The sequence below is a fragment of the Homalodisca vitripennis genome, chromosome X (assembly GCF_021130785.1).
Source record: "Homalodisca vitripennis isolate AUS2020 chromosome X, UT_GWSS_2.1, whole genome shotgun sequence".
Classification (NCBI taxonomy): domain Eukaryota; kingdom Metazoa; phylum Arthropoda; class Insecta; order Hemiptera; family Cicadellidae; genus Homalodisca; species Homalodisca vitripennis.
Window position 1 is genome coordinate 70,084,693 of NC_060215.1, and position 14,685 is coordinate 70,099,377.

Sequence of the window (14,685 nt, forward strand, 5' to 3'; positions counted from 1 at the left end):
AGAAAAAAAATTAACTCGAGTAGTTCCAAATTTGAAGCCCAGATCACGTCAGTGCCCCTGATCACTAATAGGTAACTCTAAGCAATATATGACCGTCTGGCGGTTGCCTGCTCCCTATAACTGCTTTCCGGCAAGAAATTTTAGTCATTTCCTTTCCTAATTGACTATTGGAACATTATATTGTAATATGAGAAAAATCGAGGTTGACCCATATATTGCTTAGAATTACCCATATAAAATAATAATGATGAAATCAGGGTTCATATAGCTTGACACAAGTGCCTCCAACCTTTGGTACTGCTCCGTGCTGATGGCGACATACGAAAAACGTTCCTCGAGGTAGTCCTTATCAGTAAAAAAAATGAAATTCTAAATGGTCTAATCACAAATGCCCATTACTGCTTTATAGGAAATACAACTTGAAAAATAAAAAATATTGTAAATTTACCTAACCATAACTTCTTACTGTCTTGCAAGGAAAGTAGTTCCGCTGTGAATGTTCTAAAATTCATTACTTGTCATTTTTAATATCCTAAAACCTTTTATTGTTCTGTTCAGAAGGACATTAGCAGTAAGTTAATAACATATTTTCCGGTGTGGGTAAAATTCAATTTGGAAAATAATGCATAACAATTAAATCAAAATTTCAATAAACCAATAAATATTGTGAAAAACTAACCTAAGTTTCATAAATAAGCAAAATTAACGTAACCATAACTTTGTATGGACGTACCATGTACTTATATGCTATATGGTAACTTCCGATCATATAAAAATAGCTTTCTTGATTTAAAAATAACAAGATTTCACAGTGAACTTATACTCTCACTGTGAAAAAACACAATGACCAATTAAAAAAGAATAAATAAATTTCCTAATATTTAACTGATCACGTAATCCGCAATAAAATGCTGAAAAACTAATTAACTGTATTAGAGTTAGCGCGCCACAATTGAGTAATATGAGTAGAGGCCATTGTTTAAAAAACTGCACGGAACGGTAGATGGTACATAGCTAAACTGTTCTGACCACATGCTGAAGATCATAGATAACAAGAAGCACAGTGTAAAAATACAACCCAAACTTTACATTTACATTTCAGTTATTAAAAAAGTTATATATGATTTCCACCCCCCTAAAAGCATATGTATGCTTAGGAGGATGAGCAGCATGCGTTAATTACGTTGAAATTTTGATTGGCCATTGATCCCACTGATACCAAAATAATAAATAAATTAATAATCATTACCTATCCTGCAAATGTAAGCTTGTAGGTGTATAGGTGTAAAGTGGTGTTAAGAATGACAGATTTCGATAAATAAAAAATGTTTTCTTGTGTAGATTCTTTTAGGACTGTACAATAAATAAATACTGATTTTGAACTTTTGCTTAAATATTCACTTACTTTGGGGTTTCAAAATGCATAAGGGAAACCTAGGTGTTACTGTCAAGGCCTAGGTTGTTTGAGGTTTGTTAGTTCAACAAGTTCTCTAATGTCAGACGATCTATCAGCAAATTTTGGGACATTATATAAATGAGAGCTTAACACAAGTAGTAAACCCATGAAAGAAACAAAAACAAACTATAAACCAACATAATAAACCATACCTATGATATGAGTATGTCAATAATATTGTTGCTCGAAAACACTTTCTCTGCACTGCACAATAGCCTAGATTTACCCAAGCTTATTAATTACAACGTATCACATATAAAACAATTAAATTATTAACAAAAACACTACAAAGTCGATTTAGATTAAGAAAGATACATAATAAACTTGTTTATAAGTAGTTGAGTAATATTATCTTGTGAAATAAATACTTTTTGTGACCAAATCAAAATGCCAGAACAGACATACACTGAATTAAAAATGGTTAGATGAAGACGATCGTTGTAAGATGAAGGCAAGTTTTTATGGCGTCACCTTAAAAAAAATGTTAAAAACGGGTGCATATCAGATCATCATAATATCGACCGCCACTATAGAATTAATTTGGGTCAACTTTATAATGTTGATTACCAGTTTGAGTTAAGATTATAAATATATCAAATAAGAGATTAAATATAACCACAAAACAAGATATTATGATAATGGAAATGAGAAAGATTAGAGTTTGAAACACATTTAAGATGCAAGTACATAAAAAATATAAATAATGTTTAATCCTAACCATGTACATTTTACAGTTTTTAATTTTATTTTTCCGTACAGCCAATAACCAGACTATCTCCAAGACTAATTCAAATTCCCACAATTTTTTAGGAGTACTTCAGATGAAAAACACCAAAGAATGACAGGAAATACACTTACTGTTCTCCACCAAAACACTGACAGAATCTCTAATAAAATCGAGCGCCTTAATACTCTCCTTGCCAGCTTAGAACAGAAATGTATATAGGTGTTGAATTATCTATCATATAAAAAAAGTTATGGTGTAAAGGAAAAGTAAATGTAAATCTTGCATTTTAAATATGTAAATAAAAAAGACATTAGCATTCAGTATCAGGAAATTCCTTGATCATTACCATGTGACCTGAGGAAGTACTCTTGTAACCTTTCTACACAGGAGCTTCTTTTCACTTATCAGATGCCTTTATCACCTCCTGTCCCAGTGGAGCATATCCTTATTATATGATCATACAAACTAAATCAGAAAAACGAACTAAAATAAAATATCTTCTTATAATAAAATAATGAAGTTCAAATAAAATGCACTGGTAGTCACAAAATTATAAATTACTCTTGAAAATAAATGAACAATGATAACATTGATAACTTTTTTTGAAACTTCAAACAATACTTCTGACTTTAAATTTACACACTTTAACAGTATTTTCTTCACAATATTTAAAATTTTAAAAGATTTAAGAAATTTTGAGAAAAATATTTAGAATTGATTTTTACTAAAATTTAAATTAAGAATTGTAATTATAAGAGTGCTTATGAATAAAATTGCGAGACAAATTTGAAATCCTCAAGATCACAAGATCACATGACGAATACCGTCTACTGTCACAACGGTTTCAATCAGTTCTGACGTTTACTGGAGCTTATCTACTTTAGATATGGGTCTTCAATTTTATTATCCAGTTAATACTTTTCATATTTAAAAAGTATAGATTTTTATTTTCAACAAAATATGCAAGTGGTTTACCTACTTAAATAATAATAAAAATGTTTTAGTTATAGGGTTATGAATAATAAATAATTCTTTTACAGCCTTTAAATAATTTCTCTTATATGTCGTTTTACTTATGGTAATAACTACGAAAGACACATTTCATTATTAATTTGAGGTTATGTTCTGTTTAAATTATACAGATAAAAAGCTTTGAATAATAACAAGTAGAAATGGTTTACTGCTTTCTTACTTCTATTTTAGTGCTACTAAATGTAGTTTTGGCCTCTTTAATATGCATTTAGAGAGGACATTAATAATAAATTGATAAATGTTGTGTTACATTTATACAGGTAGATAATTTTTACAGGTACAAGCTTTGTTTATAGTCAGCTATGCATTGATAAACTGTGCTTTGTAGTACGTGTCTTGCATTAATTTTTGAAATATAGTAGCGTACTTGTTAAAAAGATATTTCTTTTACAGGATGCTGGTATGTTCAAAATGGTTTGAAACATTCAAGAGTTATGTTGGTTTGGATAACAACGTTGAAAGAAATAATACTGCAATGCCTCCAGGCCCAATTGATAACACATTGCTATTAGGTAGGTTCTTTCTTATATTTAAGTTAATTTTTATCTTGAAGGTGAGTTTAAATATTGTATTTTCAATAAAACATGGTACGATATTGCTAGATTAAGAAAATAACATACACCATAACTCTTAATTTGTCTTACATTTATTACTGACATCAAAATAATCACTGAATTTAAGGAAGTCCTGGAATCCGGTTAGTATATCCATTAAAAACATCAGTTATATATTTTCACGACGGCGTATAAAACCATTGTAACCATCGGGAACACGCGATCCTTTACAACAGTCGTTGTGTATTTTTCGATCATTCACTATTACTGTTGTGTACCCAATGTGGTATTTACCAGGATTTCATAAAGTGTGGTATGTGCCCGATGGAATACATATACTATGCATTTCCTTGTTGCCTTTTTATTGTTTGCCTGCCTTGGTGGTTTGTTAAATACGAGCCAACGCTTAAAGAAATACCTCAGACTATTGTCTACCCGTTGGGTCGCACAATTGCTTAATTTTTTAGGTACCCCTTGGGGCACACAGAAAAAAATAAAAAAAATATTGAAATAATTTCGTTGTTGCAATATTACGAAAATTACATACTTTTCTCAATATACTTGGACGTTTAACATAAAAAAATATTATGGATTTTTGCCATTATTATAAAAAAAATTGATAGCGTATAAAAAGTCCGGAAATTAGCCGTTGAGAACGTGTTAAAGGTTTAAACCGGATGCTAGTTTTGATATTGAAGTTTTCAATGTTAAAAAAATTACTTTCAAAAAGTATATAACTTCAAATTCAACTTCTCTATTTAAAACTGTAACTAAAATACACTACCACACAGCACAGAGGATCTTGTAGGGAGACCTTCAGGTAGTTAAAAATCCTAACAATAGTAAACCTTAACATTTTCGAAGTCATTAAGTACATCTATACAATGGCTCCAGAAGAAATCAGAATGAATGCCTAGATACATGACTATAACACATGACATGCAACCAATTACTGCCTTCCTCCACACACCCTCAGTGCAACTGAAAAGAGACCATGCTACATGGGGGCGAAAATGTGGAACAACCTGCCAGAAGACCTGAAAAGGAAAACATATGAGTTCTTTACAAGTCTTTTTTGTTATTAACTATTAATTAGCCTATTAACAGTTTTATACTATCTTTTATTTTGATTATCTTCTAAGGTCATATGTTGTTTTTACTTTGATAAATAATGCATATATAGCTGTAAATATTTTAGTAAATAGCCTATTACGTAAACTTAGTTACAATAAGACCCCAATAACATGAACCTTGATAACTCGAAATCCTCAGTATTTCAATTTTTTGGAAATTTCTGTAACATTAAATGCTAAAGATTTAAAAGTTAAAGATTTCAAATATTTAACATTGATAACTCTAATATTAATGATATATATTACAAAACTTTCTATACCAAGTTTCCTACTAGTAAGCCTCTATAATTTGAAGTTTATTTACCCAGTGGTTTTAATACAGTTGGCTTGTATGTACACTATGCATTCATATACTTTACAGTGCTGTGTTTTTACTCTTGTTGTTACATGAAGGTTTTATCCTTTGTTATTTTGGCTAGGCAAACACTACTCGGCTTTTCGTCCCACTTTCATCGCCGTTTGCAATGTTAATTGTTTCTACCAACGAACAAAACGTCTAAACTCCAACCTATTGACCAAAGCATCATGAATAACTTGTATATTGTGTAAAAACCCTGGACCATCACTGCCACCACCATTCAAAACTGCTAAGAAACAGAGAATGAAGTAGAGTGAGAACTGTTAACTCCACAACCATACATAACTCCTTATTCGGTTCATGTCCAGACATAAGTCAATCTCCTACTGGTTTGAATTAATAGGGCTGATAGCCTGGGATTGTTACTAGTTGATAGAAAAATTGGCAAGTTTACCTTGAAAACAGATTGAAAGAACACATAAAAGTACAATTTTTTCACATAATTAGAAATTTTCGATTGCACTACAATCTTTTTTAACCAGATGTCTGTCAGTAGTCTGTTCAGTTTTGAGTTATCAGTGATAGTGGGTAAAACACTTTGTAATGATCTGTAAAATATTACATAAAAAATACATCTTCTTGAAACAAATTAGCGATTTTTGTTCAAAATGAATTGTTTTTACATGATATTTTATATCAATTAAAATAATGTTTTTCATGTCATAAAGTTCAAAGTAGAAAAAGTTTTAAATTTCATAATTTTTTTATTTGTAGGATAGAAAATAGCATGTAAATAATAAAATAATTTAATAAAAATCACATTTGATATAAATAACAGACACTTCTGCTACATGTAAAATAGGTTAAATGGATTTAGTAGTGCATGCTATGTTAAAATGAATGGAGTTCAAGAGTCGCATGCTAAAGAACACGCATGCTTAGAATATTGAGGAACTATATTGTGGCTAGGGATGTGCATGAAGTTAATTTTATTTCTCATTTAAATATAATTTATAATACATTCTTTTACGCTGTTTATATAATTATGTGTTTCTTTTTACTTTAGCTGAAAAGACAGGAACTGAGTTAGCAGAAGGATTGGTTGAAAACTTAGACTATGTGGCTGTACCAGAGTCAGCCTGGGAACTTCTTCGTGACTGGTACGGATTGGCAGAATATCAAGAGCCGATTCAAAGAAAAGTACGTAAATAATATAGAATTACTATATGTAAAGTTTTGTTTCTTCATCTGGATAAGTGTAATATTTGTTATCCTCACATTTTTTGTTGAGTTTGATAGTGCTTAAATTTGAATTTAACCTTAATGATTTCATTGCAACAGTTTTTTATATTTTGTTTCAATAGCAAGGAAAGTGTACAGTATATTCCATAAATATTTTGGAATGAAAATTAATATGTGGCGCTGTATATAAAGTTAAAGTTAAAGAGAATATTTTAGTTTAAAACACTCAAACTAGAATGCAAAACACGAATAATTCATAATTATTTTTAACATTTAAACAAAATAAGTAGTATGTATTTAATCCAGGTTAAATCTCATTTTGACCAGGTTTCACTCAGTCCAGATGTTCATTATTATCAAAACTTACTTGGTCCAGATATGTTTAATCCAGGTCATTCCAGTCTGTGCCAGGTGTTAATATAATAGTTTGAAAGACACTTCTGAAAGTGTCTCAGTTTCAGTGTTGATTTAATAAATTCTGATCAAAGTATGAAAATTGTATTATTTTGATTTCAAGGTTTAAATTTTTATTTTTACCATATTTATGTGTACATTTGTTTATTATAAGTTATAATAAGTATTGCATCATAAAAATAGATTAATCAATTTTTAAAAAGAATTTTAATTCAGCAACGTTTGATGTAAATATGTTACAACATTTGTATTTTATCTTTATTATGTATCTCAGAGTAAATATCTATAAAAAAGTTGTGTAATAATTTGCTTTTTAATTATTGAGTTGTACTTTTAGTTGAAATGTTAAATTCTTGATGGTACAGAAATTCTCCAGAAATAAACAAATTGTTGTAGGAGACATGCTTAATAGAATAATACGTGAATTTATTTTTTCAGAGTATTAGGAATCCCTAATAAAAGCATAGTTTAATTTAACCAAAAATTAATTGCTTTTAAATATAAAAAAATGAAATTTTTTATGCTTTTATTATGCTCAATATTTACGCTTAAAAAATGCTTTTGATATGGAGTTTGTATGACTAATATATAAGAAAGGCTTTGAATTTTTAGCCAAATTAATAGAAAGGTTAAAAGGTTATTGTGAAATTAACAGCCAGAGTAGCTAAAGACGAGTTGTGCATATTAACCTATTGCTATCGTCTGCCTGAGCAAAACAGTATAAGGTTTCAAGGGGTGTAAATGAAAAATAACGAAGTTATAGAACATTAAACGAGGAACTACTTTTCTTGTACAAAGTAATATTTTATTTTTTCTGTGGGCGTCACGTGGTATTGTTATGATTGTGAGTCAATCTCGTATTGGTAGTTATTGAAGTCAGCCATTACGCCTTTGGATACATAAAATAACAATAATGCTGCAATATTGGGAATTTGACCCAGATAATAGATGTTTTTATTAATTTAGACTTTCAAAGACTAAAAATTCATATCACACAAGCGCGTCTGGCCATCAGCCTAACAATTGAAAAACATCCCTCGAGGGGTAGTACCTACCATGACATATCAAATTCAAGATGGTACCAAACGAAAAAAAAACACCTAACCATAACTTCCCACGATCTTGCAAGAAAAGTAGTTCCACTTTTAGTGTTCTAAAATGCATTATTTGTCCTTTTCATCCCCTAAAACCTTTTATTGTTTGGTTTGTTTCATTAGGACGATTGGAATAGGTTGATAATGTGAATCTTGTTACTGGTGTGGATAAAAATAAATAATAATAATCAAAATCCTTACAGAGTTTTAATATTGTTTACCTATGTTGCTTCATAAATTCATATCTGTCTCAAATCTACTTAAAAATATATAAAATGCATTTAGCATTTTATGCTTATTTAAAGGTGATAAACAAACATAATTTTGACACACAGATTGAGATACACACTACAAAGTGGAGTTAACCTCTACCTGGGAAAAGGGTTACAAAGAGAATTGAACATTTACTTTTTCAATCAAGCATAAGTTTAAAATGTAAAATATACAGGGTGAGGCAGACCACCCATCCGTGATGTATAGTGGCTGAACTGAGAAACCTATCTTCTAAGATTTTACAAAAAAAAACCCATATTTCAACCCAAAATAATTCGGGAAAATAATTTTGTTACACCCAAAAATACCCCAAACGACACATGGGGGTTAGGGATCAATTCAATTCACTGATTATTTTGAAAAAACAAAAAGAAATTAATTCACTTCGCTTATAAAGAGCGTGTTCCAAAATGTCAAAAGTTGTTTAGTTTCACAGTTTTTTTTTACTGTTACCGTGTTAAAAACTTTAGCAAATTCATATATTCGTATACAAGATTATCAAAGAAGTGCTCTTTCTAAAAATATGTTAAATTTGTCAGTTTTCAGCACATTTCCAATTTTTTTTAAATTGTTCAAATTTAGGATATTTCAAACTAGTAAAATCTAAAAGATTCAAATAGCAAGGTATAACTTTAATCATTTTGGGAAAAGAAATCTCCATGACCAGGAACCATACTAAACAGTAACAAGTCGATTCTGCCAAGGAAAGAAACGGTCTGATAATAATCAAAGACAAATTGGAAGTTAATTTAAAGCCAATGCCTTCAATGCTGTATAGCTATATGTGAAAATGCTGATTGTCTTGCTGTGATACAGCAGACATAGATTCTCATGGGCACAGTCCATAATGGCTGTGACTTCTGCCCAAAAACATGTGTGATAAGGACCACCAGCTCCCTACATGGTTTCATCCTACAGTTCTCCAGCATCTCTGCCACTTTCTGTTTTTGATCCATCCGTAAATCATTCAAGCTCTGCTGGTGGAAGAGGTTTCTTTCCCTCTGAATTTCTTCTACCCAAGCCTCTCTAGAAGGTATCACAAACATGAAGGGTTTGTTGAAAGAAAATCTTTGAGGGATCTGATCAGAGATGATGTACAGAGAATGTCTCTGGATCAACATGCTTATTTTGCAATGCACACTGTTACAGAACTGCTGATGATAGTAGACAATCCTGACCACAACCTGAATGACAATATCCAAGGTAGCTTCGCTCATTCCTATTAATCTATGGGGGACAATTGATCTATTCTATCTTTTTCTTATACACTTACATGGTCTCTGAGTTCGAGCTTTATAATTAAAAAGTTTACTGTGGCTCTGTACTGCGTGATCTCAACTAGTGTTACGAGACTACTTTAGTTACATATGAACATACCGAGACTACTAACAGCTGTGTAAGGTGTCTGTTGCTGTTGACTTTTTAAACTACTGTACAATAACTGTCCAGCTGTAATACATATAGTTAATATATTAACTGTGGCTTTGAGTGATCTTGATTAGTGACAAAACAGGATGACTCTGTAAAACAATATTTTTGAAACCTCAAAATGTGGCCTTTATATAAAAAAAATTCAACAACACAGTTGTTTCAAATTATATGATAAACCACATACATACATTACAAGGAATAACAATTATACAGTATTGCCTTGACACAAACTGGAATTTGTTAAGAAAGAAAAAACAACGTACTTAGAGGCAAATTTTTTACAACATGTTCCTAAAAGCATTACTGACATACAAGATAGAAACAGATTTAGAAAGGTTTTGAAGGACGATATTGTTGGTAAGGCTTTGTATTCCTTAGTGGGACATCCAGTAATATTGTACTATTTTATCTTTATGTATTTTTTATAGAGTATTTCAATTTTAGTAGTTGATTATCCATCTCAATCAATTGACACTATTCAAAGTACAGGATGTGCAACCATGAATAAATTTTGTTAGTCCGATAAGACTACTTTTCCATAAGATATCTGTCATTGTTAACATGTTAAATTACTGTACAATAATTGTCCAGTAAATGTTCTTGATTAGTCCGATAAGACTTCTGTGCCATAAGATGTCTGTCATTGTCAACATGTTAAATTACTGTACAATAATTGTCCAGTAAGTGTTCTTGATTAGTCCGATAAGACTTCTGTGCCATAAGATGTCTGTCATTGTCAACATGTTAAATTACTGTACAATAATTGTCCAGTAAGTGTTCTTGATTAGTCCGATAAGACTTCTGTGCCATAAGATGTCTGTCATTGTCAACATGTTAAATTACTGTACAATAATTGTCCAGTAAGTGTTCTTGATTAGTCCGATAAGACTTCTGTGCCATAAGATGTCTGTCATTGTCAACATGTTAAATTACTGTACAATAATTGTCCAGTAAGTGTTCTTGATTAGTCCGATAAGACTTCTGTGCCATAAGGCGTCTGTCACAGTCAACGTATTAATGAATATATCTTTCTTTAATAAAGTTGTCTATTTTAAAGTTATATAAAATATACATACAATATTTAAGATATTGAAATGAAAAAAAATGAAATGAAAAATTCTTTATTTATACAGGCAAAGTTAGGGCCATAACCAATAGGGAATTGGTAGTTGGGGAGATATTAACCAATTAATCAATAGTTAAAATATTAAAACTGCAAAATGTAAAATCTCATCTTTTATTACATAATGTAGTCACTGTTTCCAGTTGAATTATGTTTAATGTGTTTTGTTTCAGGTAATAAATCTAGCCAATCCTCCTGAGAATGAACCAAAACTGGAGGTCTATCTAATAAAACTGAATCTTTTCCAAAATTCAGAGTTCACAAGTTACTATGAATATGCTTTTAGTGCCATGGACAAAATATGTGAGTACTTGTTCATTTGTTTAGTTTTATTAAACTTTAAGTGTTAATATTATATTAAGCTAAGCTGTTATAATTATAATCTCAAGCAGATTTAAAATAATTCAATCTCATTTCTCTTACCTTAAAATGTGCAACATTTAATCTGTTCACTTTTATTTAAAATGTACATTTAATTTATCCTATTTTATTGGGTTGTATGAATGAAATGAAGCAACTGCTCCATAGCAACACTACAAATACAAAATAGCACTAGCACCGAATTTAAGAATATTTTCAGTTTTATTTTGTTTTTTTAGGACAGAAGCTGAGAAACCTCTCATTGTACTTATTCCTAATAAGGACCTTTATGCTTGCTTCCTTAGTGGCAGAATATTCAGGATGGGTTTATATTTAAAAATTTATTATTTCACATAGTTTCCAAAATAAAGTTGTGTAAAGTTTCCAAAAACTCACCAACAAGACGTTTTTAGAAACTTCTTTATTCATTATTTTGTACAGAGTCTTAGAGAGGATACACATAGCATGTATAAGAGATTAGACAAACCTGTGTACAAAAGTTAATTGAAATACTCAAGGTAGTTTTGTGATTAGTCAAGTGAGTGATATTTGGGTTGTATAAAATGTAAGTGTATGCAAATAATATATGTTTAATAAATAAATCTTTTTAGTCATACAAATTTTAATGTTCAAATATGTTCATATTATTATAGTATAATTATAGCTCTACACAATTTCTAACCAATATTGTTAAAGAGTTTTCGACATCCATGTTGAAAAGAGTAGATATTAGATTTGGTGGGAGGTTTCAATTATGGTACAATAAAACATTCTTTACAGATACCACTTGGTTCAGGAGTAATAAAACAAGTCATGTTTAATTTATTAACATATCTGTGATAATTATCAATCCATCACTGACGGCCAAAAATCGGCAAAATAAGATTTTTAGTCTTGAGGCAAACATTTTTCACATCAGACATGTTTTTCTGACACATTTTGATGTAAAACTTAATATGTTATAGTAAATTTGTACTGGATAATGTTTTGGCAGTTTGACAGTAAAAAAGGCATGGTGATACATATATCTCAATATTGCTGCCAACTCACAGAGCAAATTTCCCTTAAAAATAATCATCCAAGTCATGTTGTGAGACTTTTTATTTATACTTCCATAAATTACCTCATGGATCTTCATGAATTGTCATTAAATGGCACCATACAAATCGTATAGGACTGTCTCTGAGTGACTTCAAAAAATTACTGAAGATAGTAACGGAATCTTAGCAGTGTGGTAAAATACTGTGCCATAGTTGAATTGTTATTAAATGGTACCGTGCAAAATGTGTAGGATTGTCTCTGAGTGACTTCAAAAATTATTGAAGACGGGTAGGGAATCTTAGCAGTGTGGTAGGTGCAGACAACATCAACCTGCTGAGCCCCATAATTTGGATTTCAAATTTGACAATGAAAGAAAATGGTAACCCCACAAACATAACGTGTGGAAGAATATTTTGAATTTGACTCTGCTACTTCTTCAAATGAAGTTGGACATCTATTAATATCTGAGACCAACTGCTAGTTAGTAGAAGTAGTTAAGTTCCAAAACAGTCAATCGATAATCATCTTCAATTGCAAGTCGTACAGGCCCGATATTTCCTGGTGTTGTTGTCAGTGAGGGTCGGCCAGAACGAAGGTCACTGTCAACAGATATACGGCCACTTTTAAACCACCTGTACTATTCTTTTATGTGTTGTGCCCGTACTTACATCCCCAAAGGCCTTCTGTATCATTTGAATCATCTTCATACAACTCTTGCCAAGATTGAAGCAAAACTTGATGCAAATCTTTTTTGTCATTTTGAACAGTATACAAATGTAGCAAGAGAAAAAACACGTCACAGTGCGTGATCCAAAGTGTTTAGCCAGAAACTAGGTAGTTCGTGAGGGACTACAAGTTATGCTCATATCCCTCAGAGCATTCTGGTGTGAAGATATCATCACAGGTTGGATACTTTTCAGACAGACTCGAACTCATTAATGGGTAGATTGAAGAAATAGAAACATTTAAAAAGGGAGTTATGAGAGAAAGAAAGTCAACATGTGGTATGTCAAACTAATATTAATACTTCTGCAGGTATGCAATGCTTACATTCCTCTGGAGTACTGCTATAAGTGCAAAAATGTGAAAACAGCCTAGTAAATCTAATGAATCTATTAGAGGTCCTGGAAAACCACAACCAAAATCACCATTGTAACAAAGTAAACAAATTACAATAAAAAAGACCAGTAAACATGAAATAAGTAAAATCAATAAATCCACCTTAGTTAAGATAGGCTACTCACTGTGCTGTGTCCCATAAAGGTTTAAATACAAATACATCAGCACCTCTGGAGTTTCACATGGAATTAAGCTCTGATGTCATGTCCAGCCAAGTGATCAAATTAGATAATATACCCTTAAGTACTTTAGAAGACCAGGAGTTAAGTAATGAGGAGGATACTGACACACCTCAAATTAGAGCTATGCATAGGAAAGTTATGAGGAAAACTGCAGTCAACTCAAACGCTGACAGTTTATCTTTTTTGAATACCTTAGATGAAAATAATGTATCAAATGTAAAGACTGCAGTTCGTCCCAGATGAAACCCCCTCAATTTCCTCACAACTGAACTCTGACTCTGACGAGGAAAAGCCTGTGGGGTGGTAATATATGATAAAAATACAAATATTTGTCTACCATCACTGTTTCTTGAACTAGTCACTTGCATCAAATAGAGTCAATTCGAAAGAAATGTTATGCATGTGTTTGATATTGATTACATTTAAATATAAAACTTTCTTTATTATCCCCATTCATCATATACAAACAACTGGAAATCAAATGTGCAATGCCTACATGCACAAGTTTAAACTTTACATCCATGAAAGAGCTGTAAAAAGAAATGTAGATTCTGTTGTGAACAGCTTATTTAAGCACCATCAGGGAGTATCTAGGAATGCAGCAAACAATGGCTCAAGTATCGACAGTAATTAGAGAAAACCACTGGAACTTTTTCTATAATGGTGAACTAGGCACAGTGCTAACCCTGACACTTAACTCGGCTAATAATAAACAAATAGTCAATAGTCAAGTGTGCTTTATTCATGAACATTAAGAACAGAATTTGCGTCAAAATTGAATTAAAAACCAATAAATATTTACAACATAAGAAATGTTGTCTTCTACAAAATCAGCATATCTTCTAGTAGTCTCCATTCAAAGAGTAAAAGGGATGATCGAGGAGCCAGTTCTTAAGAAGATTACGAAACTTGTTTCTTGGACATTTTCAGGTTGGAGGGAAAGGTGTTCCACATCTTGGCTGCTGCGTAGCTGGGTGTCTTCTCTGTCATATTACGATGGTGTATAGGGAGGCAATAGTTAGCTGAGTGTCTTGTATTGTAGTTATGAAACTGAGCTGCATTCTTCATGGAATCAGGTGATTTCAGGTGTAGGTATGTAATGACTTCCAAGATATACAGGTTAACCACGGTTAGAATTTTCAGATCTCTGAAACTTCTTCTGCAGGTTTGTCTGGGTTGGAGATCTCAAAGTATTTTTATTGCATG

The 14,685-nt window shown here is 31.3% G+C and overlaps 1 protein-coding gene across 2 annotated transcripts in view; it reads left to right on the forward strand.

Annotated features, from left to right (window-relative positions):
- LOC124369159 (ubiquitin carboxyl-terminal hydrolase 4-like) overlaps positions 1-14,685 on the forward strand; it is a 96,153-nt gene that overhangs the window by 16,050 nt on the left and 65,418 nt on the right. For both annotated transcript variants that reach the window (XM_046826949.1, XM_046826948.1), the window contains exons 2-4: positions 3,609-3,727; positions 6,267-6,400; positions 10,951-11,080. In XM_046826949.1, the coding sequence (XP_046682905.1) occupies positions 3,609-3,727; positions 6,267-6,400; positions 10,951-11,080 (383 nt within the window). The remainder of the gene's footprint in view (positions 1-3,608; positions 3,728-6,266; positions 6,401-10,950; positions 11,081-14,685) is intronic.